This window comes from Myotis davidii, unplaced genomic scaffold (assembly GCF_000327345.1).
Source record: "Myotis davidii unplaced genomic scaffold, ASM32734v1 scaffold330, whole genome shotgun sequence".
Lineage (NCBI taxonomy): Eukaryota > Metazoa > Chordata > Mammalia > Chiroptera > Vespertilionidae > Myotis > Myotis davidii.
The window spans coordinates 7,728,299-7,753,670 of NW_006283770.1; the positions used below are offsets into that span (position 1 = coordinate 7,728,299).

General features: G+C 46.3%; 1 protein-coding gene across 6 annotated transcripts in view; it reads right to left on the reverse strand.

Moving 5' to 3' along the window:
* NAV2 (neuron navigator 2) overlaps window positions 1-25,372 on the reverse strand; it is a 153,945-nt gene that overhangs the window by 14,523 nt on the left and 114,050 nt on the right. For 4 of the 6 annotated variants that reach the window (XM_006753978.2, XM_006753976.2, XM_006753974.2 and 1 more), the window contains 13 exons: window positions 24,767-24,819; window positions 22,491-22,514; window positions 22,302-22,376; window positions 17,684-17,767; window positions 16,965-17,076; window positions 15,556-15,701; window positions 13,337-13,345; window positions 12,764-12,936; window positions 7,546-7,699; window positions 6,371-6,533; window positions 5,549-5,649; window positions 3,265-3,360; window positions 898-1,066 (listed from right to left, as the gene is read on the reverse strand). In XM_006753978.2, the coding sequence (XP_006754041.1) occupies window positions 898-1,066; window positions 3,265-3,360; window positions 5,549-5,649; window positions 6,371-6,533; window positions 7,546-7,699; window positions 12,764-12,936; window positions 13,337-13,345; window positions 15,556-15,701; window positions 16,965-17,076; window positions 17,684-17,767; window positions 22,302-22,376; window positions 22,491-22,514; window positions 24,767-24,819 (1,359 nt within the window). The remainder of the gene's footprint in view (window positions 1-897; window positions 1,067-3,264; window positions 3,361-5,548; window positions 5,650-6,370; window positions 6,534-7,545; window positions 7,700-12,763; window positions 12,937-13,336; window positions 13,346-15,555; window positions 15,702-16,964; window positions 17,077-17,683; window positions 17,768-22,301; window positions 22,377-22,490; window positions 22,515-24,766; window positions 24,820-25,372) is intronic. The other 2 variants (XM_006753977.2, XM_006753975.2) reach the window with 1 other exon arrangement.

Below are 25,372 nucleotides of genomic sequence, written 5' to 3' on the forward strand. Positions count from 1 at the left end.
TACCTTAGGAAAACCTACCCATCGGGAAACAAAACTTGCACCAAACACCCCCGACACTGCACTGTTAAACTACAGGCAAGGTCAGTGCCCTCGAGGGAAGCAAGAAACAGGACAACCTGCAGGTTGCACTTAGTACCGTGTTGATTGGTCTATTCTTTAAGGTGGTTCATCAAATATAGGAAAAAGGGGTTTTGCAGGCAGATACATTTGTGTCAGCCTGGATTAAACAGCCTTGTGAATGCCCAGAGATAGGGCATGAAAGGATAGAGCCTTGAGTGTATCAGAACGCTCCCATCCCCTGCCCCCCCAGATCCAGATGGGGATAATGATGCAGTTTCCAAGAGTTATTTGGACATGAAATTCCCTCTCCTCCCCCCAAATACTCTGTGGGCCTGGAGTTCCATGGAACACTCTTTGGCTTGGGGCTCAACATCTCTGGGTGATGAGGCCATCGGAAGCCCCGGCAGCATCGTGCGTGGGCTCAGGGTGCCCAGAGCGAGTCCTCTCTAGCCTACAGCAATGCGTGGCTTCCCCATCTGTAGGATGGGACCCCATCCAAGGCTTGCTGGCAAGAGTAATTCCTTGGCGTTGGTGGAGCCCCATTTCCACAAGGTTATTAAGATTCCATCATCTCAGACTCATCAGGCTAATGGGAACGTTTGTTCTATAATTTCAGCAGTCAACTAAAATTATTTGTTTCCGATGGTGGTTGAAAAAGCTAAGGACGGTTTAACTTGCTTAGGTAAGAATAACTGTGGTCAAAGGGAGAAAAAACACAACCACCCACATCCATATGCACAAACAGCATTGTGGCCACAGTATGCCGAGCCAAGTCACAAAATGAAGAGACACACACGCAATTCCTGAAAGCGCCGGCCCCTGCATCCGGGGAGTTACCTTTGACGGTCACGGAGATGGTGGTGTTCTCTCCCACCAGGTAGCCACAGGGCAGCAGCTCGGGGGTCTCGGAGGTGTTGCTGCGCTTGACTTCCCCGATGCTGTAGCCCAGCACACTGTCCGAATTCAGCCCGAGCTGACTCACTGGGTCGACGTGAATGATGTATTCCTGGAAAAAGTAAAACAAAGACTCCATCAAAGATGTGGCTAAAAATCTGCCCATGACTCATGTTTTCATTGGGTGATTTACAATCATCTGCTCTTCTTTCTCAGCTGAAGCCTGAGTTGAAATGGGCTGTGGAGTGAGGGCAGAGGGCTCACGTTCTACGCCGTCGGTGCCTCTGTCACGGGCACTGTGAACGTTTAGTCTGGGTCAACCGAGCACGGAAAAGTCAGGCTGCTTTTCCTGAGCTCAAGTCTCAAAGGCATCGAGACCTGTGAATGGTGCTGGGAAATTTCTGACAAGAAATCTCTCCACCAGCCCCTGCTTTTGGCTCAGAGCAAAGGCCATCCTGATGACAAAGGGAGCAGAACCCAGGGCTGCTAGAAAAAAAGCAGCTCCTGGAGCTTTAAACGGGAAAATGTGTCCTTCATTGGGAGAATTCCCTCTTAGGTGAGTGACCCAAAGGTTTAATTTAGGTCCATGAACTTGGAACGAAGAGCCATGGGCTGCGGGCTCTGAGATGGCCAGACGATGGCCAAGGTGGAAGCCCAATAACAGACCTCTACCTTCAATGGTCTCCTTCCTCACATGTGACACCCCACACGTTCTTCTCAGCCCAATGTGTTGTATTTCTAACCCAAGGATGTCTGATTGCCCGTCATCAGAGATACGGTTTTGGCCCAGGTAATAGGATTGGGCTGCCCTTGGCCTTAAACACCTGCCTACTCGCATTTCTATGGACTGGCCTGTGAAGATGATGAGCAATCTTTGGTCAAAGAACAGAGTTTCCTGCCCTAACCGGTTTGGCTCAGTGGATAGAGCGTCGGCCTGCGGACTGAAAGGTCCCAGGTTCGATTCCGGTCAAGGGCATGTGCCTTGGTTGCAGGCACATCCCCAGTGGGGAGTGTGCAGGAGGCAGCTGATCGATGTTTCTCTCTCATTGATGTTTCTAACTCTATCCCTCTCCCTTCCTCTCTGTAAAAAATCAATAAAATATATATTTAAAAAAGAACAAAAAAAAAAAAGAACAGAGTTTCCTCTGTATGATGTCACCTGAGTCTAGACCAGGGGTGGGCAAACTTTTTGACTCGAGGGCCACGATGGGTTCTTAAACTGGACCGGAGGGCCGGAACAAAAGCATGGGTGGAGTGTTTGTGTGAACTAATATAAATTCAAAGTAAACATCATTACATAAAAGGGTATGGTCGTTTTTTTTTTAGTTTTATTCATTTCAAACGGTCCGGATCCGGCCCGCAGGCCGTAGTTTGCCCACGGCTGGGCTAGATGCTAGAAAGAGGCCAGAGTGAACTAGTTAAGTCAGAAGCAAGACCAACTCAACTGGACCAAGAGAATCTGGTTTTAGATCCATGACTTTGGGCAAGTGACCCAACCTTCTTCGCCTTTAAATGGGAAAATAATAGAACCTTCTTTACAGGCCGGAGAATAAATCGGGGTGATGTAAGGAAAGTGCTTGGTAGGGTCTCAGGCACAGAAAACGTGGGTCATTAGTACTTCCCAGGGGACATGACTAATGAACACTTAAGGCTGTTGACTTGCTTCAGGACAATAGAAAGAAGTGTGCTGAAAGCTTCCTTCAAACCACACTGAATCTCAAGGCTCACTTTAGTACTCTTTGCTCATTTCTCTGGTGGTAAAACCCACTCCAATGATGTGATTGGAATAAATACAAAAATAACTATGCCAACATCCTTGACACTGGCCATTGACCAGATGTTAATGTCCCGTGTAGCACTAATCACAGAATAAAGTGTTGGCAAGGACGTGGGCAAATCGATCAAATCGCCGGAAATAAAGAATGGAAATCTGATGTTTTAGCCACAGCCAATGAACACACACTCCAAAGCAGATGCAATCGGACGAGTCTAAGGTGAAGGTAGATTTGGACATGAGCAGCTCCCTGTCAGGGGTTCAAACAATTGCTCACAGCTGGAGAAATGACCCTCTGGCTCACCAGCGACAGCCAAGGGCCGTTGGAACAGTCTGGCTCGTCAGCAGTCTATACTTACCATCTTCCTTCTGATCATTTGAGTGCCAGGGGACAAGTCCCAGCAACATAAGGATGTGGGAGAGGGGACAGGCCTGAGAAACGGCCGGGTTCAGGACATGAACCATCCTTCCCTCCCTAAGCCCAGGCCCCGCTTCAGGCAGACTGCCATAGCCTTCTGTCTCCTTGAAACACTTACTTTGAACAGCCGTCTAACCACCCCATCGAGCACATCCCACTTCGTCTTGCCACTCACTCCAATGCAGCCAATAAGAAAGATGTGTGGCCTGGAATCCTAAGGATAAGAAAACGTATGCAGGTGAAAAACAGGTGGACCTTTTCTGAAACGGGTTAGCAAGGACCAAGACTGTCCCAGAGCTCCACCAAAGGTCCGAGAGGGGAATACCAGTCCTATTTGTTTTAACATCAGGTATAATTTAAACTGAATGCAATAGTCTTAACACCTTCCCTTGCTCTATTGCTAAAAATGCAATCTGTGGGGCAGAGAGGGAGGCTCTCCTTTCTGGAATCTAGAACCTTCTACTGAATGCAAACCTTGTCCAGTACACAGGTCACATCCCTTGCTTGGCATGCTCTCCCCTCTCCTGTCTGCCATTTTTCCTTTCCCAAACGTTGATGATAAACTCACCTCTTCCAGGAAGCTTTCAATGATTGATTTACCGGGCTCAGAGCTCACATTACTTTAATGATTCTGTATACAACTTATATAATGGCATTGTCTGTATTGTTTATTTTTAGGTATTTCTGTCTCATTTGTAAATTAAGTTTGTTGTCTTGCTAGCTCTTAAACTCCCTCAGGATAGACTATGTTTCTATTTTTTCTTTTTGTTTCTTAAATAATGTGCATTGCTGTTCTTTTAATTAAAAGTGAAAACATACTCAATTGAGAAAAATTTAATAAAACTCTGGGAAATTACAGAAAAATAATCTCTGCCCACAGGGCTCTGCATAGTGGAGACTAAGTAATTATATTGATTACAAAGAAGCTAATAGAACATTCCATTCTGTTGGGTTTAAAAATATCTGACATGCTCATAAGAACGTAGAATTAGGTGAGTGGCAGGGGCAGGGATGGGTGTATCTGGCAGTTAAGCACAATCAGCAGAGAACAGAGCACCAGTCTGCAGCGAGATGACCTGGCCCCATCGCTTGCTTTGTAACCTTCAGTAAGTGATGCTTGGGCCTCAGGATTCTCAATTATTAAATGGAGCTAATTACATCTGGTCAACCAACCTCATCTGGCTTCTGCGCTGATCCAGAGCCATACAATTTTTTAAAGTGACTCACAAACTTTTCTAAAACATAAAATCTATCTGTTCATGCTGGTAATCACTAGAATACAACACATTCGCAGCTATCACCTGCATGTGTTCTAAGAATGAACTCCCCCCGTTGGCAGTCCATCACTCCACCAGTGAGTGAGGCTCTGAAACTGGAGTTCGCTATTGGAGCTTTCTGGGCTGAAATGATGTGAGAGCCACTGGCAGCCCTTAAATTCCCTGACATTAGAGAGCCAGCACCAAGTGGAGCCCCTGGCAAAGGCAGGTCTGGCCGCAGACACTTTGCTTGGGTGGGAACTACAGGTTCCCCAGCTCTCAGAGACTAAAAGAGACACGTTGGCTGGAATGCTAAGAACTAACAAACAAAAAAACTGAAGGGGACTTAGCGACTCATGCAGCCTCGGCCCACTTATCTGTGAGATGGTCATTCACAGCATGACTTGGATTTAATCAATGGGTGCTTTACGATATCTTCCCTTCTTTTTCAGCTGAAATGGGCTGTGGAACGAGGGGGAAAAGAGCTGACCTTCCTTGGGGTCTCTGCCTCATTGCCACAGGCCTGTGAACGATTAGTCTGGCTAAAAACCAATGTTGATGTTCAACCCCACTTCTACCCCAGAATAGTCCCTGCTGGGGACATGGCCTCCTGAGACTCTGGAAGAGAACGAAAGTACTCAGAAAACTCAGATTCACATCCCCAGCCTTGGTGAGTCAGGATATCCCACCCTTCACCCTCAGCCATCTGTGTGGTCCCTGCACTCGCCTCCTGTGTCCCTGGATGTCTACTCCACTGCAGCACAGCCTCTAACTGCGTAAACCTGGTGCTCTCAGTCAGCTTACTTCTGTACCTTCTGTGCTAAGTGTGCTTAGCGGCCTTTGCCCAGCTTTGAAGACATATTACATCCAGAAAAGCCATTGCTGAGTGATGTTAGTGTTTAGTGAGTTGCGTGAAAGTGAAGGTGGGACCACTCTTTATTAGACTTTCCAAACGAGAGAGGGCAGGGCTATTCTCTCACGTCAATTGTGTCAATATGCTGCTGGGATTCTGGTTAGTTAAGGAAGGCATTAGTGTTTCCAAATCCCCTTAGGTGCTGAGGTCATCGGGTATGATGAAGAAATCGCTAAGCTAGGTAGTGCTACCTGGGGAAAGGCAGGCAGAGCGGGGAAAGGGATCCAACTAACCTCCTTCCACTTCATTTCCTCCTGAAAGCTGACAACTATCTTAACATGCCTGCCTCCTTCCTTCCGAGCCGAGCATTCACCAGTGTCATCCAGCAACATGTCTGCGAATGGAAAACATCAACAGCCTTAGGCACATGGGGCAGCAAAGCCGGCCTCCCGACACCCCCGCTGCCTGTCGGCACAGCAGCGGGACAAACCAGGTGTCGGGGTGTGGGGGATGTAGGGGTGGCGAGGAGGGGAGGGGGCGCAATGAGAATGCAACCACAGAAACCAACGGTGGACCAACCAAGGAATCAGCGGGCTGACGATGTACCTTGCCAAATGGAAGTGCGAGGGAGACTCAACCAAAAGAGCAACAGCAGCGTCATGGATAAGGAATCAAAGCGTCAGCCTCCGTACGCTTACAGAGAAAACCCAGACCATGTCCGATAATTACTGCGCCAGCCTGGAATCCAGCCCGCAGGCCGGAAGATCACAGGCCAAGCCATGCCCCAAGTGGGAGCTGCTGCCGTGGGGTTTGTATGCAGCGTTCAACTCGCAGGTCAGCCTCTTAAAATGGATCAAACAGAAGTCAGCATGGTGGGCGGGGGGAGCCAAGCTCATGGCTTGGAGCACTTGAGGTGCCGGAGCAAAGCATGACAGCAGTCTAACGGCTGGGCTCATGTGGGTAGCAGACGCACGCCTAGACACACACACACCCCAAGTGCACGCACGCCTGCTGCCTCCCCATTTGATCTGTTGAGCTGCTTATCTTGGGGCTCTGGCTTAGAGACTGGGTGCGGGCTGCAGGCCTGTCCTGCCCCAGCCCTGTGACCCACTCACCCAGGCTGGTTGACTCAGTGAGGTTCAGGCTGTGCTGGGAGAGGCCCATGGACTGCCTCGGGGAGGCCGAGAGGGACACCTGGGAGGGTGCCCGGCTGCAGCCGCTGCCTTGAGACTCTGACTTTAGCCGGTCATTCTCAGCTTTCAGCTTCTCTATTTCACTCTGCAAAGCGTAAAAGAGAAGCTCATTGACTGGGTGGAGAGAATGCGAGCAAGCCTTTTCTGGAGGAGGGGTTTGGAAGTCCCCTGCAGGGATTCAGTGGGTAGCCCAGCTGAGGCAGAGTCAGTTACACCATCAGAGGGATTCCGCAGTGTTTGCTGCCTTTGCTGCATACACAGACCTGTGGGCAGGGCAGGGTCCATCCTTTCAAAGAGCTGGCCTTTCTTTGAAAGGCCTCAGAAATGTTTCCCAAAGTCTGAGTGGTAAGTGAAAAGGAGTCATACCTAAGTTTGAGCAATTCTAGGTTTGACAGATATGCTATCCGGGGTGGCGGTGTGTGTGTGTGTGTGTGTGTGTGTGTGTCCCATTTAGAAGAACCTGCAGAGATCTTTCATTCTGTGAATATTTATAAAGAACCTATTATGTGCTAAGCATTCCCAGAAAAAGGGATGCAAAAAAGAATAGCTCAGAAGACACAAATGCCTTCAACCTGTGGCAGAAGATGAGAGGGTTGTAAGAACAGACCTACAGGACCTGGAAAAGCTTTGCAGAGGAAGAGGCCTCAGGCTGAGCCTTAAGAAAAGGGTCCATGTGATTGTGCAGTAAGATATCCCTGTGGAGGGACACCATAAGACAGAACTTCCTGGCATGCAAAGGGGGCAGAGACTGACTCCCTCTGGCTGGTGAGAAGAGTCTGGAGAGTAGAGTTGGTGATGGTGAGTGGGGGGTTGAGAGTGACAAGATCCTGTAGAAGGCCTTGAAGGCCAGGTGAAGGAGACTGCGACTCACCCAGGAGACAACAGCAGAGCCACTGGAAGTCTCACACGAAGGAGGGATGGGGTTCTCTGATATTTTTTAGCAATATGTGGGAGGGACTGACTGTAAAGAGAAAGAGACTAGGAGAGCGGAGGGCTGCCACCAGGTTCTGATGTGGCCTTGGGGTGTGGCAGGAAGCAGGCACCTGCCAATCCTTCCCAGATAGCCTTGGGCTCCATCAGTGCTCCTGGGTGCTCACCTGCATCCTGTTCATGGCCTCCCGGAGTTGGTCGAGCTGGTGTGCAGAGCTGAGGGCTTCAAGGCGGATGTCCGTCAGTTTCATCTCTTTGTCTCTCAGCTCATTCCGGAGCTGCATGACCGTCTCTGCCTCACTATCCATGCACTCCGAAATGCTACGGAAAGAGGGATGTTACTGACAAAGGTGCCCTGAGTTCACCTCCTTCCTGGCCTCCACTGACCCCTGGCCCATGCCCGTAACCAGCGACCCCATGCTTCCTGGAGATGACAATACCAAAAGCCCCTGAAATTCACAGATTTTATGGCTTCTCTACTTTCTTATCTTTGTGGAGCTCTGGCAATCAGAACGGTTTTGTGTGTTTCTTTTAGCAAAATTCCAATAATCTGAGGATAAACAGAGCCAGCAAAGGGGAGTAGTAACCTTGCGAGTTTGACTCCCTACCCCTGCCAATATGTACACAGCTGGGCCCCTATAATGATACCACATGGCCCTTGAGATCTAAACCCACTCAGAGAAACGAGGTCAACTGTCTGTTTTAAAGATTAGATACTCCAGGGTCAGGCAGCTCAGGGGTGATTTTTATTTGCCATAAAAAGGAAGAAACCGAAAGATACCAGTGGATGGAGTTAGTTCTTTTAGCCACTAAAACCCACCCCCCTATGTGTCTGGAGAGCAACATTCTTCCATTCCCCTGCTCCCAATGCTGCTTAACAAGCTCCTGGCAAAGAGCAGCAGTATCTCAGGTGGTTAGAGAGCAGAGAGGACCATGTGACATGGAAGTCAAAGCTGCATCTGAAACGTATGCAGCAGTGTGGCTGTCTTTCCCAGATACACCCCCTTCACGGGAGGTGGGACCCTGTGGAGTCCCTCTTTCTTAAAAGGTGGTCCTTCTAGGCTGGGCTCCTTATTTGATTTAGTTAAGTTTGCTCTTCAGATACCTGGCAAGTCATCCCAGAGTGGAAGATCATAAAAGTCAAGAGGAATTGTAATGCTAGAAAAGATGGTTCTATTAAAAACAAGCTCTGTTGATTTCAAAGATCAGAGGGTTTGGAGTGAGGGGCGATCCAGAATAGAAAGCTTTGACTTTTTTGGACAGAAGAAGAAAACAAAACAAAAAACCCAACAAAACCAAACAATCCCAAGTTCATACAGTTACAAAGCTGAAGCTGATTATCTCTGAAAGACATGGGGAACATGTGGTCTCTGCAGAAACAATCCCGCAGCCCGTCCATAAAACACAGGGAAGGGATCTGGGGCCAAGCAAAACCTGACCTGTAAGAGTGGTTGAGGGTGTGGACATGCTAATTGCCAAAGAAAAACCATTTATAATCGTTAAAGAGATATAACTGTACTTCAGGGGCAGAAAGGCTAGAAGGAAAATTAACACCTGAACAGCCAAATCTTTTTGTTACTGGTTTCTTGGCCTGTCCCTGAACTATTTTGATTGGAGAGATACAAAGAGAGTAAAACCACCTCCCATTTTTAAGCGTTGTCAGCAGCCAAGGAAACTTCTCCGCTTCTAAATCTACTGAAACCTCCAAAGAACTCCTGAAAATGTTATAATTATTCCCTACGAGAGACTCAGGGCCAACAGATTTGGGACTAATGGGGCTAGAGAGACAAAAATATCTTTAGAATTCAGACCATCGCTTCCCACCTAAGCTCTGTGCTGTGAATAGCTGGGGTTTATAAGTAAGACTTAACTATAGTCATGCTTTTATTTTTCCTTCTTCTTCTTTTTTTTTTTTGGTTTGGGAGTTTTGCACGGGGAACTATAGTTTTCAATGCAAATGGGGTATAAAGTCTGAACTCAACTCCACTGCGACACTGGTCTCAGCCAGACCATGCACAGATCTCGAAGGCTCCCATTCAGGGCAGAGAGCAGTCGGCCTTGGTTCACACTGGGTCAGTCTGGTCCACCTGTACCCACAGCCAGGCACTCTGCTCCAGTCTCCTCCACGTGGTCTGTACCTTTTCCCTAGAAAGCTGTCCCAGCAAGAGGCACAGTCATTCCTCAGCACCCACCCGACTCTGTGGAATATAGAGCCTGGGTAACTGCGAAGCTCGGCCAACGATTCTGCAAAGGGCAGCAAACCAAAGTGAAGGTCTGCACCAGGCCCTCCCATGCTCCCTCCACACGGGCTGGTTCTCAGATACACACACTGCAAGGCCACATGGAGCGATGGCCTGCAACACAGAGATGATGGTGAAAACAAGGTCTGCAGCAGCTCCGAGAGCGGCCCCTGTCCCTACTGCTCGAGGTGGAGCCCTGCCGCCTCGGTTCCTTTTCACACTAGCGCCGTGGGGTCACTCCCGGCACTCAGCAGGCACTCAGTACAAGTTAGTTCACTTCAGGAACCACTTCCTGAAGCTACCAGATGTATATTTTTTCCACACGTTGTTCCAGCACATTCCCGCTGTCTTGTCCGGAAGGCAGGCTGTTGGCAAGCCCAATTTTAAATGCCTCGAGTGTGGGAAACTGCCTTCCCACAGCGCCATTCCTGTTGCCCACGGGGTAGGGCCTTTGCTGAGTGCCAACTCCTCCGCGTTTGGTTTCTTCTTTGAACCCCCTCTCATGTCTAGATTTGCACATTCTTACAAACCTTTCAAGGTTGGAGAAAGCATTTGCTCTCGCCCAGCCTTTGGAAAAGTAAACAAAACAAACAAACCTCTCCTTGTGCCTGGATGCTGTGGGGTGTCCGAAAGCGCTGGAGAGCTGTCTGCCCCGCCCAATCCTGTGGGAAAGTGGTCTGGAGCGCGAGTTCTCCAGATGGTCTGGGGGCCCTGCAGGGCCGAGGGCATCATTGCCACTCGCCTTCATCTTATTGGCCGCCCAGCAGCACTGGACCCAGTTAGTGCTCCTGCTTCCAAACAACTTCTCTCTGATCCTGGGTTTTCTCCCACCTCACTGGCTGCTCTACTTTCTCTTCTTCAAATGTCAGTGACCCAGAGCTCAGCCCTGGTTCTGCTCTTCTCCATCTCCATTCAACCCCTTGGAGAATCCCTCCAGTTTCCCAGCTTTCAACACCAGCGATGAGCCTACATCTCCCGCGTCTATACCTCCACGAACTCTCGACTGGTTGACATCTCCAGGTGACTATCTCCTGGGCATCTCAAACATCTCCATGTGCTTCTAACTCCTCTTCCAGAATATATTCTAAATCCACCCAGGACTCCCACTAGCATTAGTCACGCATTCATTCCACATAATATTTGAATGTCTGCAAAACCAACCATGGAGCTTAGCCTGTAGATTTTTGGGTGGTGGTGGAGGGATGGTGGGAGACAAAGCAAGATAACCAAGAAGAAAGTACATAACAGGTTGGTGATATTTGCAATGGTAATAAATGAAATGGGAGCGGGGAGAGGGGATGGTGGCGGGGGTATTGTTTTTTGCAAGGTGCATAGGCAAGGCCTTATGATAACACTGAGCAGACATCTGCAGGAAAGGAGTCTCTTGGGGAAAAGTGCACCAGCAGAGGGCACAGGCTAGCGGTGGGGAGGGTGACTGGAGAGTTCACAGGAGAGGAAGTGGACGAGGGGGAGTGCACTCTCAGCCTCTTATGTGATCTCCCTTCCTCCACTCTTGCCCCCTATATATTCCTTATTCACAAAGCAGAGACTGATCTTTGCAAGGCACTATTTCAGATCTCATGTTCTTGCTTAAAACTCTCCACCATCTACCCATCATATGAAATCAGATGCAAACTTCAAAGCCTCACATGCAAGAGGCCCCACCTACGTCTGTGGCCTTGGTTCCCTGCCCATCATGTGGCAGCCACGCTCGCCATCCCCCTGTTTTTCAGACCCCCAGGCCTGTTTCCACCATAGGCTCCTTGTGTCTGACTTGGCCCCCACAAGAATCCAGTGAGGTAGATGTAACGAATCCCGTTTTCACCAATGAAGAAACTAAGGTGTCTCCATCCAGTTCAGTGGCCATTCCAGGCACTGTCTCATCTTGTGGACAACTGTTCTTGCAGACTACCTGAGCTTCATTCAATTCTTTCTCTCCTGACCGGGTCTCTAACAAAAGTCAGCCCCAAGGGGCAGGGGCATCTTTCTCACTGCTGCAGGAAGCCAGTTGGGCCACCTTCTAAGGGGATACCTGGGTCTCCCACCTGGCTCTGTCCCATGCCATACCTGACTTGTTCTAGCCCCTAGCATCTGGGCCTATGCTTTTAGATGGGGCACAGGATGTTTTTAGATGGACTATGACCAGTGGGTGCTCAGGGGAAATCATGGGAGGCTGGCTGGGCGAGAGCAGATGACTAGTCCCTTCTATGTAACCAGTCACCAAGTGGAACAGTGCCTAAACCAGTGATGGCGAACCTTTTGAGCTCGGCGTGTCAGCATTTTGAAAAACCCTAACTTAACTCTGGTGCCGTGTCACATATAGAAATTTTTTGATATTTGCAACTATAGTAAAACAAGGACTTATATATTTTTGATATTTACTTTATATATTTAAATGCCATTTAACAAAGAAAAATCAACCAAAAAAATGAGTTCGCGTGTCATAGGTTCGCCATCACTGGCCTAAACCAAGGCCAAGCGAGCAGACACGTGTCTCACTTAACAGAATCAGCTGTTTTCCCAAAGAGCTCTGAACAAATGCACTCATTTTAAACTTACGAGGGGAGTTCAGGGTGATGAGTCATTTTACAAAATATAGATCCTTTGGTAAAGAGAATTGCCACTGAACCTCTCCATTTTTTTAAACTTCCAATTTCTGAGTGCTGACCTCCGAGAGTCAACACCAAATTATGATCAAAGAAGAAAAGGGTAATCACGCTAAGCCGTGTCACCCTAAAGAACCAGAACTTCAGTTAACACTGCCAATGCTTATAACACCATCTCCTCATCACAGCAAGATGGTTGTAGCTCTTTTATATCCATTTGTCTTGTTCAATCCTTAGAGTGAGTAGACAACTATTACCCCAATTTGATAAAGAAATGGAAACAAAGTGATATTAAACAACTCACCCAAGGCCAGCCTACTAATTGCCCACAGTGATGTGGCCACCAGAACAAAAACCTGTTTCTTTTCTCTTTCAGCCTCTCCAGTCTTAAATCACTGAAGGGACATGCCTAGTCCTATGAAGGCAAGACATCAAGGATCCCAAGGAGCAGAGGTATCACAGCAAGTCTGCCAGTCACTCCTATTTGAGAAGGTTCCTAAGGGCCAAAGACATCATCTGACTCCGACGGACAGACTTACAGGGAGTTGGAGTGGGAGGTCCTGAGCAGTGGCGTGGAACCCGAGGAGCCGTTGTGCGGTAACTTTGGTGAGGAAGGCAAAGAAGAGTCCGTCATCTCCTCGATGTCTGAATGAGAGGACGCCGACTTGGGGGACTTCTTCTTCCCGAACGCTTGCTTGAAGGAGCTGCGTAACTGAATAGACAAGACCGTTAGCCTGGCAGGGGCCGCAGCCAACACTCAGGCCTATGCAAAACGGGGACATGCAGACCAAAGAGCAATTAGTTCTCCCACGTTTTCCTCCCACTATGAAAAAGGTTCCCAACAGCTCTCTCCAATCAGTGCATTAGGGGAAGAAGAGTTATCTGGTGTGGACAGCTCGAAGGACTGGCCCTGTGGGTAACATTCCATGCCTACTCTCAGGTCAAGACTAGATGCCAACAGCAAGACAGAGCCTGGCTCAGCAGGTGATGTCGGGAGGATGAGGTTACACAGCAACGAAGCAGGATGCTCAGACATGGTGACGGATGCGGATGAGGTTAGTCATATCAATGGATGGGTTAGCTTGGTATCTGATATTAACAGTCTTGCTTACCTCATTGACCTGCCAGAGAAAATGCAAGCAAAAAATGGGGGAGGGGAAGGAAAAAAGACAATTTTTAACAGAGAAAGCCAGTGACAGGGAAAGCTTTGGACTTTTCAGACGCGACATGGCTAATTATAAACACCACACACAGAGGAGGTTTCCAGTAAGATCACAAATCTTTCAAAGCATAAGGGGCACCTTCCTCCATTATGCAAGGAAAAGGATAGCGAGTCTGGAAGTCCCTACAATCCGAGTTCTTCCAGCTTCTCTGTCTGGTTGAAATGACTGCCCCCACCTTTTTGTGCTGATCGTCATTTCGTCTCTCATTAGTCATCTCTCTAACGCCTTAATTTTTCTGGGGGGCATGTCTTTTCTTTTCCCTCAGCAACAAAGGGTAGCTGTATTACTGCACTGGTCCCAACATGGCTGTATATCTCTCTGATGTATATACTTAGGAGCTCCTGCTGTCCTTATATATACATGAGATAACATAATAAGCAGGGAATTAGATATCCCACTGTGTTACTAAAAATGGATATTTTAAAGAAATTTATTAACCATATTGGAAAAAATAAGCTGGCATATCACAAATTCTCCAAACCACGAGGTGGATCTGAGAATTCTAATGGGAACATAAGGAATTAAAGTGCAATGTTTTCTCTGAGAGCCATGGTAAGCATGTAATTTTCTAGGCTCCAAAATAAGATCTTTTAAAAAGTAATCTCCATTTCAGAAAGTCCTCTTTCCTTCTGAAAACATAGTCTGGGGGCTTTCTTGGTCATTGAGAAATTCAGAAATGGGCCATTCTGAAACAATTAATGGGGGTGAATCGACATCCCATTCCCCTCTTATTCTCACTTCTGGTCATATTTCCAGAGAGTAGTTATGAAAGCAGAAGGATTTGGCACATAAGCCATCAACCTAAACCTTTGCCTCTACCTCTGGTGAAATGCCAGGTGGAAGAGGAGATTACAAAATTTAGACAGAGTTAAGCTCGGGGATTATCTGAGGATGCAAATTATCCATCCTCCTCAATTGCAATGATAACCAAGAGTAATAACTTTTAAAGCAAAATAAATAAGTTTTATTTCTTAAACTGAAGAAAACGAGTAGTCAAGATTTTTCATAGAAAAGAATCCTCTCTCACCACTTTGATAATCAAATCAGACCATATTTCTCAATAGCATATTGGAAACAGCAACATGAACTACTTCTATTTGTTTAACTCATAACAAATGAGTTGACCAAAAGCTATTAGTAACTTTAAAAAAAATTCTATCAGAATGATGAGAGGACCACACTAAACCAGCCTTTTAGCTTGCAGCACAAGTCATCAGTAACCAAAGTGATTAAATCTTTAACTATTCTATTCCTAGACCTTGCCAACCATCCAAGATGACACAAAATGAGTGAGAAGTGTATGGAGTGAATGAGGACACCAAAGCTACTGTGAAAACACGATGATGTCAGCATGGACAGATGGGGCCCTCTGAGTACTGGCCAATGTCAGGTCAACTTGGGCTGAAGACAGGAACTCTGCTGCCTCAACAGCAGAACTAAAGACTGAGTCGGGAGAGCAGAGTGGGACCTCCCCAGGAGAATGGGAGAAACTGTCCAAGATGCCTCTGTATAGACAGTCAAGGAGCTCATTGGGGTCGTGGAAACACGGAGAATCACTGCATGGGGACCCTTCTATTATATTTGACATTTTGAGGTATAAACCCCAAGATCAGAACTGTTCACTTACTGCTAACATCACTGTTATGCAACTTTCACTTACAGGCCATGGTCAAAATTTCTCAAAGAGAAGGGTGGTTTAAGGCTACCATGGGCGATTGTGTAAATAAATAGATAAGGATTATGATTAACAATGGATAATTAGTGATAACACTCCAAAAATACATTGGAACTAAGAAACCACTTAAGAGTAAATTTGCTCTAGTACCTGCAGGTTTCTGGCCAACACGTGATGAGGAAGAAATGACACATATGAAATGAGAGGTGAGTACTTCACATAAAGTCTCATGAACACAGTAAGACTACAAGGTGGTGGTGATTTCGTAAATCCTAGTGTTTGGCTGAGCACAACATTGATTTTAGTAGAAACCTATCCACAAACCACTCCTTTGGCTCTACTCCCAAAGGTCGACGTTCTGAAGTTAAGAGCAAGCCTGGGTTGAGACTGGCTCTGGTAGTCAGTGCATGAGAGTCTTTGGATGTACACTCACCCAATTCTTTCTCTTCTTTTTCTTTGAATCGCTTTCTATGTTGCTGCCCACGCTGGAGTGGCTGGTGGCGCTATTGATGCTGGACACGCTGTCGGAGGAGTGCTGCCTGCGGATGCGGAGGTCTGCAGACTGGGAGGTACCATTTCCTGCAGACCCAAGGTGGGATATCAGCAGCTGCTGCCTCGAGCCCATTCCTTTGTCCCAGGGAATAACCTCACACCGAAATCCACACACCTGAGGACCACTAGGTGATTCCTGTTAGACATCACCTTCTTTTCCTCATGGATAGTATTAAGGCCCTTGAGCAGGTAGGTGCTATACTGTTTGGTCAATTGAACGGGGGCATACGCTCTCTCCACTTTACATAAATATGGGGAGGCTCAGAGAGAATCCCCCCAACACCAGCTCTATTATGCTTTAGACAGGCATAGGAATGAGTTTGTGAATTGCAGCGGTAGTCACCTATGTTTTTAGCGCTTCTCTGCTCACTGCACTAGCCTCCTTTCCTCTCAGGGACGTTCCATACGCTATTCCCTCTTCCTGGAATGCTCTTTTCCCTCCACTCTGCCTGGCCAGCTCCTCCTAACCTTCCCATATCAACTCTATCATGAAGTTCTCAGGAAGCCTGATGTCTGAAACACCAGTGGTACCAGGAATACCATTGCCTGAAGTGTCAGTGATTCCAAAATTAAGTCTGCAGACAGTTTTCCTCTTGAGCACAGAACTACACCTGCAGCCTGGTTTTTAAGAGCACCGTTTCAGAGTCAGACAGACGGGTCTAGTCCCACTTCTGCTTCTAACTACTCCAGGATCACCTCTCGTCTCTGAAACAGTGTTCCCATCAGCACCATATGGAGAGGACCAGGGTAGCACTCATATGGGTTGTGGAAAAAAAATGAGATCATTCATATATAACTGAAGCACTGAGCACAATGCTCAGAACACAGTGAGTGGTCCATAAATGTTCGCCTTCACTATGACTTCTCCTATTACTGTTAATGCCATTACTGCAGGAGGGAACTCATCCTCACGTCCACATTGCCCTCCAACTAGGAGACACACAGACAAAGCAATTCACTCAGAAATATTTTCCTGGACAAACATGAGATGAACTCATTTCAGGTTGTCCCACATCAGTATGAAAACATCAAAGCATTAGTGAAGATAAGGGCTATGAAATATTGTGACACTTTGCCAAAAGAAATACATTTTCTCCCATTTTTGAGATACATCAGAAAAGAGGACGAAGATGGAACAGCTACCTCCCCAGAGGGCAAAAGTCACCTGATGAAGTATCTGCCTCCCAGGACCTGTCCACGGACACGACACCCAGCCTCGGGTAGAGAGCTGCAGTACTCACTGTTAGGGGAGGGCTCCTAGGGGCAGGCAGGCAGTGTTTCTGTACGTACCTTTGCAGTTGAGCTCCGGAGTGTTAATTACTCCATTAATGGCAGCCTGAGCAGCTGCATTCTGTTTCTTTAGCAACTCAATGGTTTTTCTTAACTCATTCAGTTCGGAATCCTGAGGAGTAGAGAAAAAAATACTGCTTGTTCTAAGATCATTCTCTGTAGCCTTAGCTGGTTTGGCTCAGTGGATAGAACATCGGCCTGCAGACTGAAGGTTCCCAGGTTCTATTCTGGTCAAGGGCACATGCCTGGGTTGCGGGCTCGATCCCCAGTGTGGGTTATGAAGGAGGCAGCCAATCAATAATTCTCTCTCTTCATTGATGTTTCTCTCTTTCTTCCCTCCCTTCCTCTCTGAAATCAATAAAAAATATATTAAAAAATCATTCACTGTATAGAGTTCAACTGAAGTGCAAGTTTCAACAGAGGATGATAGGGAATACAGGAGTTCTAAAAAAACCTTTGTCTCAAACAGGAGGTTGGGCCAGTTTTCAGCACAGGTATCTGAGCCACGAAACCAGCAGTAATAGGACCATGAAAATCTGTCCCTGATACATGTACCACCTCTCCATCTAGCTCATATTTTCACTCAACATGCCTACTCTTTAACAATTAAAGAAGGACACTAAAATCTATACAATTATCCAGAATGAAAGAGAATACTATTTTTAGGTGTGTTGTTCACTCCAAGCAGGGAGGGGGAAAAAGCATCTTTTCTGCTTTACCTTCTGCTCAGCCGTCATGGTCAAACTCTGGAGCCTGATTGTCATGTTTCCAAGACTCTGTTCAAAGGCTGCCACAAGGTGAGCCTGGAGGGAGAGACACAGCCCTGTTACATTACCTTATAAGGTGAGTGTGCCTAAACAGTGCCAGTCTTACAGACTGAAACGCTCAGAGGGCCACATGAGTTATCCCCTGCCCAATTCTTCAGCCTATTGAGCCCCACTGCCCAGTACCCTTTGGGATACAGTTATTCTAGCTTTTGTGTCTCAAACGCCTCATGGTTCTTCCCACCTCAGGGCCTTTATCCATGCTTTGCCCTCTGCCTGGGATGCTCTACCCCCACTGCCTCCCCGGCTAACTAAGTTTTGCATATCCTTCTCAAGAGATCTCAGCTCACGCTGTCATGACACCCCCGATGGGGTTGGTTCCCTCAGACTCAATCTCAAAAGCACAATGGACTGTAGTATCACAGTCAAAAATACACATGCTCTTGTGACTGCTGCTTCACGTCTCTACACAGCAGGACAACCTTCTGTTCATCAAACACCAAGCTCACCGCAGAGGCTCACACTGAGCATGTTTGCAGAATGAATGGACAAAGTGGTTGGCATATTTTGCCCGTTATAATCTTCGTTAATAAAAAGCCACAGAAAGGCCCATCTGCTACCTCCTTCGTTACAGAGCCCTTCCCCTGTTCCCCCAGGGAATTATGCCCTTCTTCTGAGCTCCCCTGCACTCTTATATACCTCAATTAGAGGAATATAATGGCATCAGTTGCATCATTATTTTCTATATTACTAAGACAGTCTTAAAAATGCTACCAATTATAATTAAAATATGCATCCAATTTTCAAAGATGTTAAAATGTTTTAAAAAAAGTGTATGTTAGAAATGAGAAATGTGATGTTTTCCTATCGTCCCCCTTCTCCGCAACCCTCTTCAAGGGGAAGATGCGACTTTGTGTTCCAACACCAAACCTTCTTCCCTTTTCCACAGAGCAGCAGGTGATACACTGACTGGCTGACTGAGTATCCTGATAATATTGTTAAAACCAAGAATAAAGAATGGACAAGTCATGTAATTCCATTGGCCTCAGTTTATTCATCCATAAAATGGGAGCTATATTTTCTTCCCAGTGTTATTATGAGCATTAAATGAAACAATGTAAGTGAAAATGGTCTATAAACTATTAAGGAAGTGTGAAACACAGGAATGAATGGATACTGGGGAGCGAGAAAGGAAGAGGCCTGGGAATGAGAAAATGACAAAAAATGCTATAAGAACATAGGAATAGGGAGATCAATAAAGGGTCCTCGGAGAGGGGTGGGTGGACACACAGACGGTTATAAGAGGAATGAGGAGGATACTTGAGAGTCTTGGGAGAAGTTAAGACTTGATCATGTTGGAAAATTCTAGAAGAAAAGATGGGTGCACACAGTGAAGAGTAAGAGCTGGATATAACTTTGTTGGGGAAGAGCCATTGCCCTGGGCTGGGCGGAGGGCCTGTGGACACTGCTATTTAAGGAGGAGAGATTTGAGGAGTGAGTCACAGGCCTCTATCACCAGACCTCATCAAGCGAAAACCATGGTGGGAGATAAGATCGTCTCTAAGATCACCACTGAGTCTTTTTTCCAACAGCCATAGGGTCTGGCAGGGAGCAGAACTATTGGTAATAGAAATGCTAACTGGACTAGCCAGTTTCTTTCTGATTATATGCTCTTTCTCTTAAAAACCAAGAAAATGCCTTTGCATTTTAAAATAAAGAGATCTACATTAGTTTGCCCTGGAGAATGTGGCAAAACCAAAGCCAATTTAATTCAAGACAGTCACATAGTGGATGAAGGAAGCCGTCCAGGACATGGATGTACTAGTAAAAAGAAAATGAGTGTTATCCATGCATTTCAAAAGAATGGCAAGATCACATTTAAATGACTGGATTTCCATTTATTTCAAAACTTTGTTTGATTGCCACCCATGATTCTATTCATGGGCATTTATATCTCCTATCCAATAAAAACCAAAACCTGACCCCATGAAGACTGCCAGAGAGAAAGTGTTTCTGCAAAGCTCAGGAAGAAACCGCATTTGCTCTGAGGAACCAGAGGACTGTGTTTTGCTGGGGAACGAAAGGACCGACTTTGTGTCATGAACGCAACTATGAAAATACGGGCTGAGGTTGTTGCGAGCCTGGTTCAGGCCTTCTCATCCAGCACCGTCTCACATTCCCGGGAAAACAAACACAAATGGTATAAAAACACCCGAGAAGGTGGCTCTGAGTAGTTTGTCCTAGAAAAACAAACACAGTTTGGCCTGTGGGAGAGATGGCAGACAATAAAACACCCTGGTGGTGTGTGGTAAGGCTAAATATTTACTTTAAAACAATACTGGATTCACTGGCCTTGCGAGGAGCAACACACACTTTTAGAATAATAGTAATGTCAGGGCTCTCATGCTGACTCCTCTGAAACAGAGAGCAGGGTCCCAGTGGCCCAAAGCAAGGTCCCGTGGAGCATGAGGTCATTGGAAGAGTGAACCCAAGTTCATTATAAGTAAACTAGAGGCCTGGTGCATGAGTTTGTGCACAGGTGAGGTCCAGCCAGCCCCACCCCCGATTGGGGTGGGGGTGGGGATCAGGGGTGGGGCCGGCCAGGGGAGGGGCCCTGGACGATTGGTGGGCCAGCCCTGTCTCCTGGTTGAACTCCCAGTTGAGGGGACAATTTGCACATTACCCTTTTATTATATAGGATTACTATCTTTTGATGATTAAGGGTCAGTAATTGACAGCTGTAATTCTTACCTAAGGGAGCAGTTCTGAAATTAGGAGGGGGGCTGCTGTTAAATCTCACATATTTGGATTATACCAGAAGATCCTGGCTTACTGGGTCAGAGGTCGGTTCTGGATTCAAATGGTGACCCACATAAAGAGTCCACCCTCAGAAAAAGACCTCTGCTGTTTTTCTGAATAGGATCTAAGCCTCAAAACCCAGATCTCACATCAATTTCCGAAGTTCTTTTGAAAGCATTACTCATGGTGGATGATGTAAAAAAGATAAAGAAGGATTACAAAGCACACAATGGCCTAGTATGTTAGGGTTTTGAAAGAAAATTGAAGATTTCTAGAAATGTAAGAGAGAAAAAAAAAAAAAAAGAGCATAAGTGACCACAATCACCAAATACTGAGCTTGTAATCAAGGCCCAGCACTGTGTGAGGCACCACGTGCAGATTTTAAAGAGAAATAGTTTCCTTGAGCAGCCTCAGGCTCGAGCCAGGAATTACCTGGGCTAAAACTCTAGCTAAATATTAATTCCGGGTACTGACTCAGCATCTTGGTCCAAGGAAGACAACCTTTTGAAACTACTTTTTACTTAATGGCATGCCATGGGGTCATGCAGGTTGCTTTCTGACCGGCGTGTACACATGTATTTGTGGTCTCAGGCTGGGCTGTGCATTCCTGGGTAGGAAGTCTGGCCCCAGAGGCATCGCAGTACCTTCCAAACCTCAGGCTCTGCCTTCTGAGCTTCAGCCCTGCAGCAGGAGTCCTGTACAGACTGGTCTGATGGGGTAGGAGATTTCTAACTCCCATAATTCTATAACCCCATATAGAGAAGTTTTCTGGGAGCAAACCTGACCACCTCACAGCTCTGCTTAGAACTCACTGAGAAGGCTCCACTAACAGCTGAGAGCCTTTGTGATGTGCCCTGGCCATTGCCTTTCATTGATGCCTCCTTCCTTCCCCCCTTTTTCTCCCCTCCACCTGCCTCTTCCCCCTATCCAAGACATAGATTCTAATTACACAAAACAACTTGTATAATCTCCAAATGCACCAAGCTCTTTCACCTTGGGCTTTTGCACAAATTATTCTTTCAGCATAATGGCTAGTATGCTGTCCTCCCCATGCACCCTCCCCTATACAGTATCCATCAGATGTCACCTCCTCCAGGAAGCCTTCCTGGATCTCCTCCTACCCCACAGAGAATGCGTTAGGTGCTTCTCCCACATATTCCCACAACCTTTTCTCTTTATCTCAATCATAACACTTATCATGTCTTAGCAAAAGTGTTTTGTCTTTCTGCTGTACCAGACAAAGAACACTGAGATGACAGTGACTTGCTTGCTTTGCTGTTGAACCCACAGTGCCTGGGGCATAGTTGGCACTTAAACAATTGTTGAATTGAATGCTGGTTGGCAGTGCCCCCTGAACACGTAATTGTGTATGTTATAATTACAGAGCAGTCAGCTATTTACTTGGGAGCCTTAGATCCCTCCACCTTCTTTTCCTTAGATGAGAATTTTCAGAAAGAGGAAGGGAAGAAAAATGAACATTTCTGACCACTTAATATATCCCAGGTACTGGTCACATGACCACCCTGAGAGGTATTATCGTCACCCATCATTCAGAATAGCAAATCCAAGCTCAGAGAGTAAAGAATTTTCCCAAAGCACAGAGCCTCCAAGTGTCAGCGCCGACATTCACACCCATGATGCTAAAGCCTGCATCCTATTCATTACACCACACTGGTTCCATGGTGCTCCGGGGCAGGAGGCCTTTAGGTAATGCTCAGAAGGGGGCAGGGGCCACCTCCCCTCCCGATGGCTGCAGCCCTGTGTCTATACTCACATTTGCTGTCAGCTGGGTGGTCAAAGCGGAAACCTTTTCCTGGGAGGCATCCAGCTCCCGCCGCAGTTTGCGAATCTAAAGGGGACAAGGGACGGGGTTACTTGCTTTGGGAGTCCATTTCCAGGTTGAGCTGGGTAAGAGAACTGATGGCAGTGAAAGTGGGAATCCAACCAGCAAACTGCTCCTTACCTCTGACTGGCATTTTTCTTCTGGCTGTAAAGAAAACACAGGGAGATTAGAGGATCAAATCTAATCGGAGGAGCAAAGAGCTGCGCAGTCCAGCCTGTGGGGACCGCATTTGGATGAGCCCAGCAGTCTGGAAGATTTATTCGTTTCTTTCCTGGGGTATTTTTCTGGCTAAACTGGTTCGATTAATTTGACTATCTGAAAAGGCCAAAAACAAACGGCATATTATTTTAAGAAATTAGGATGAACTGGAACACCCCCATTGTTGTGAGGAGCCTCTGTCCCCATGTGGAGACAGTGACAGGGTCAGGGGCTCAGAACAGGGTGCGGTGAGAAGGGGATGAGCCAGGGCAGGGTTTGCCCGATTTAACAAATAAAATATCAGACAACCAGTTAAATTCTATGACTATTATTATTGTTAATTATTATTATTATTTTTAGTTTAAATATGCCTCATGTAATCTTGGGACATACTTATACTAAAAAATTGTTTGTTGTTCACCTGAATTTCAAATTTAACTGGGCGCTCTGTATTTTACCTGGCAAACCCCACCTGGGAGTAGGGAGGCCTGCACGTAAGTTAACTCTGCCCCAGTTTATCCTCCCTCTCATCTCCCCAGGGCACTGCAGACAGGAAGACGCCTAGAGTTAAGGGAGGCCAGGAGCCCCTGTCAGCCAGCCTGTGGACATCCCAGATTATAAGGATAAATGTGACCTTTACCTTCCTGCTGCCCCACCTCGAGTTTCCCAGTTACCTATGACACCGAGGAATAAAGGTGAAGCCTGTGGGTCCTCTTACTGGCAGAACCTTCCATGCTGGGCCCCATGTCTGAGGGGACACGGCTGTGCCAGTGGGAGAACAAAACGACCTCCCTCCTCCCACCAGGGGACCCCGCTGCAGGTGGAACCTTCCTTTCCCTCTCCCTGGATTCCCAAGGGGCCCACGAAAGAAGCTTCCCTAACCCTTGGAGTAGGTAGTAATACTATCACCTCCTGTTTGGCAGATGAGGAAAATTAGGCACAAAGAGGTTAAATAATCTACCCATGGTCACAGCTGGTAAGTGGTAGAGTTGGGATTGGACCCAAAGGTTCATAGTAGAACAAAGACTTAGTGTTTGCACTGCCTGGCAGTTGGAAGGCCATCCCTAGGCTTTCCTAGTAGGTGATGGCGTAAACAACCCTTCCCAACATTACTATATAGAAAGCCTGTAAACTGAAAGCCGGGACTCTGTGGTGAAACTTCAGACAAGACGATCAGCTGAAGAAAAGAGGTACTTTGGAGTTGGAGGGGTGAGGTGGGTAGGAGCAGAAGAGAGTATCTCTAGTTCCTTCGAATCAAACCATGTCAACAACCACAGAAGTCTTTGCTTGCCATAGGCCTAAGAAAGAACAGTCGGGCCGCGGTCTCTTTGATTCTGAGATGGCCTTTTACTTACAAGGGGCTATATATAGTTTGTCTTGCTCTGTAGCCCAGAAATCTAGCATTACCAAGCATAGAATTATTAAGCAAACAAACAAACAAAAACCAGCACACCTGTCCTCCACAGAATTAAGGGCTAAAGAATTGTCAATTCTCAATTAAGAAAATATTTTTTCCCTATAGGAATTCCCAAATATTTATGTGCATGGCTATAAAAAGTAAGCACCACAGAACAGAACCAATCTAGCACCATATTTGATTACATTTGGCTTCCGTCACTAACACTCTCATTGATGGTGAACATGTAGGAGTGCTTACTCTGTGCTCTATACATTGTATTTATTGCTTTACATGCATTTTCTTATTTTATGGAAGCCTATTTTTTGAACACCTATTGGGCACCAGGAATAAAAACAGAAAAATTTATTGTCCTCAAGGAATTTATATTGTAGCAAAACATAATCTTCAGAACATTTAATCCTCATTACAACTCCAGAAAGTAGGGACAGTTCTTCTTTCTATTTTACAGATAAAGAAACCGAGGCAGGTAGATCAATATACTGTTCAAGGCCTTTCTTTTCAAATTCTACCAGCAGGTGGCTAAGGCTTCCCACACATTCTAACTCGTCACCACGCACAGCACAATGCCACTAACAAAGCAGCCGATTCCTGATTTATTGATTGGTACGTTATAGTCAATAGCTGTTTGTGAATTTTAAATCTTGTTCCCTAATTAATTGTTTCCCTTATAACGGAAATACTCTCTCCAGGAAAAATGCTGATATTTTATCCTTGACATATTTGATAAAGGAACCCCAGCTCGTATGATCATAGCTACACAGCATGGATTTATACTCACTGTTGAATAAATGGACGATGTACTGGAAACCAAGGAGAGCGAGGATCCATGAACTATTTTTAAAAAAGGAAAGAAAAGATGAATTACATAGCTGGCTGCTATGAAACCAAAAATGGGGGGAGGGAAGGAGAAACTGAGCATCATAGGGCACTACCAGGCTCAGAGCAACTTGACCTCACCTTGACCCGACCTTCCCTGGTTTGGCTTTAGGTCAGCATCAAATAAGGAATAGTTTGTTAGGAGATTCAGTCAATTTTCTGTTACCACATTTTTTCTATAACCTTCTAAATACTTTTGCCCCCTATCAAAATAATACATGATTACTTCATGAAAATTTTCAAGGACAGAGAAGTGCTAAAAAACAAATCCACTAGAGCAGGGATTCTCAAACTACGGCCTGCGGGCCACCTGCAAATACAAATATTATATTTGTTCCCATTTTGTTTTTTTACTTCAAAATAAGATATGTGCAGTGTGCATAGGAATTTGTTCATAGTTTTTTTTTTTTTAAATTATAGTCCGGTCCTCCAACAGTCTGAGGGACAGTGAACTGGCCCCCTGTTTTAAAAGTTTGAGGACCCCTGCACTAGAGTAACCAGCATGGTT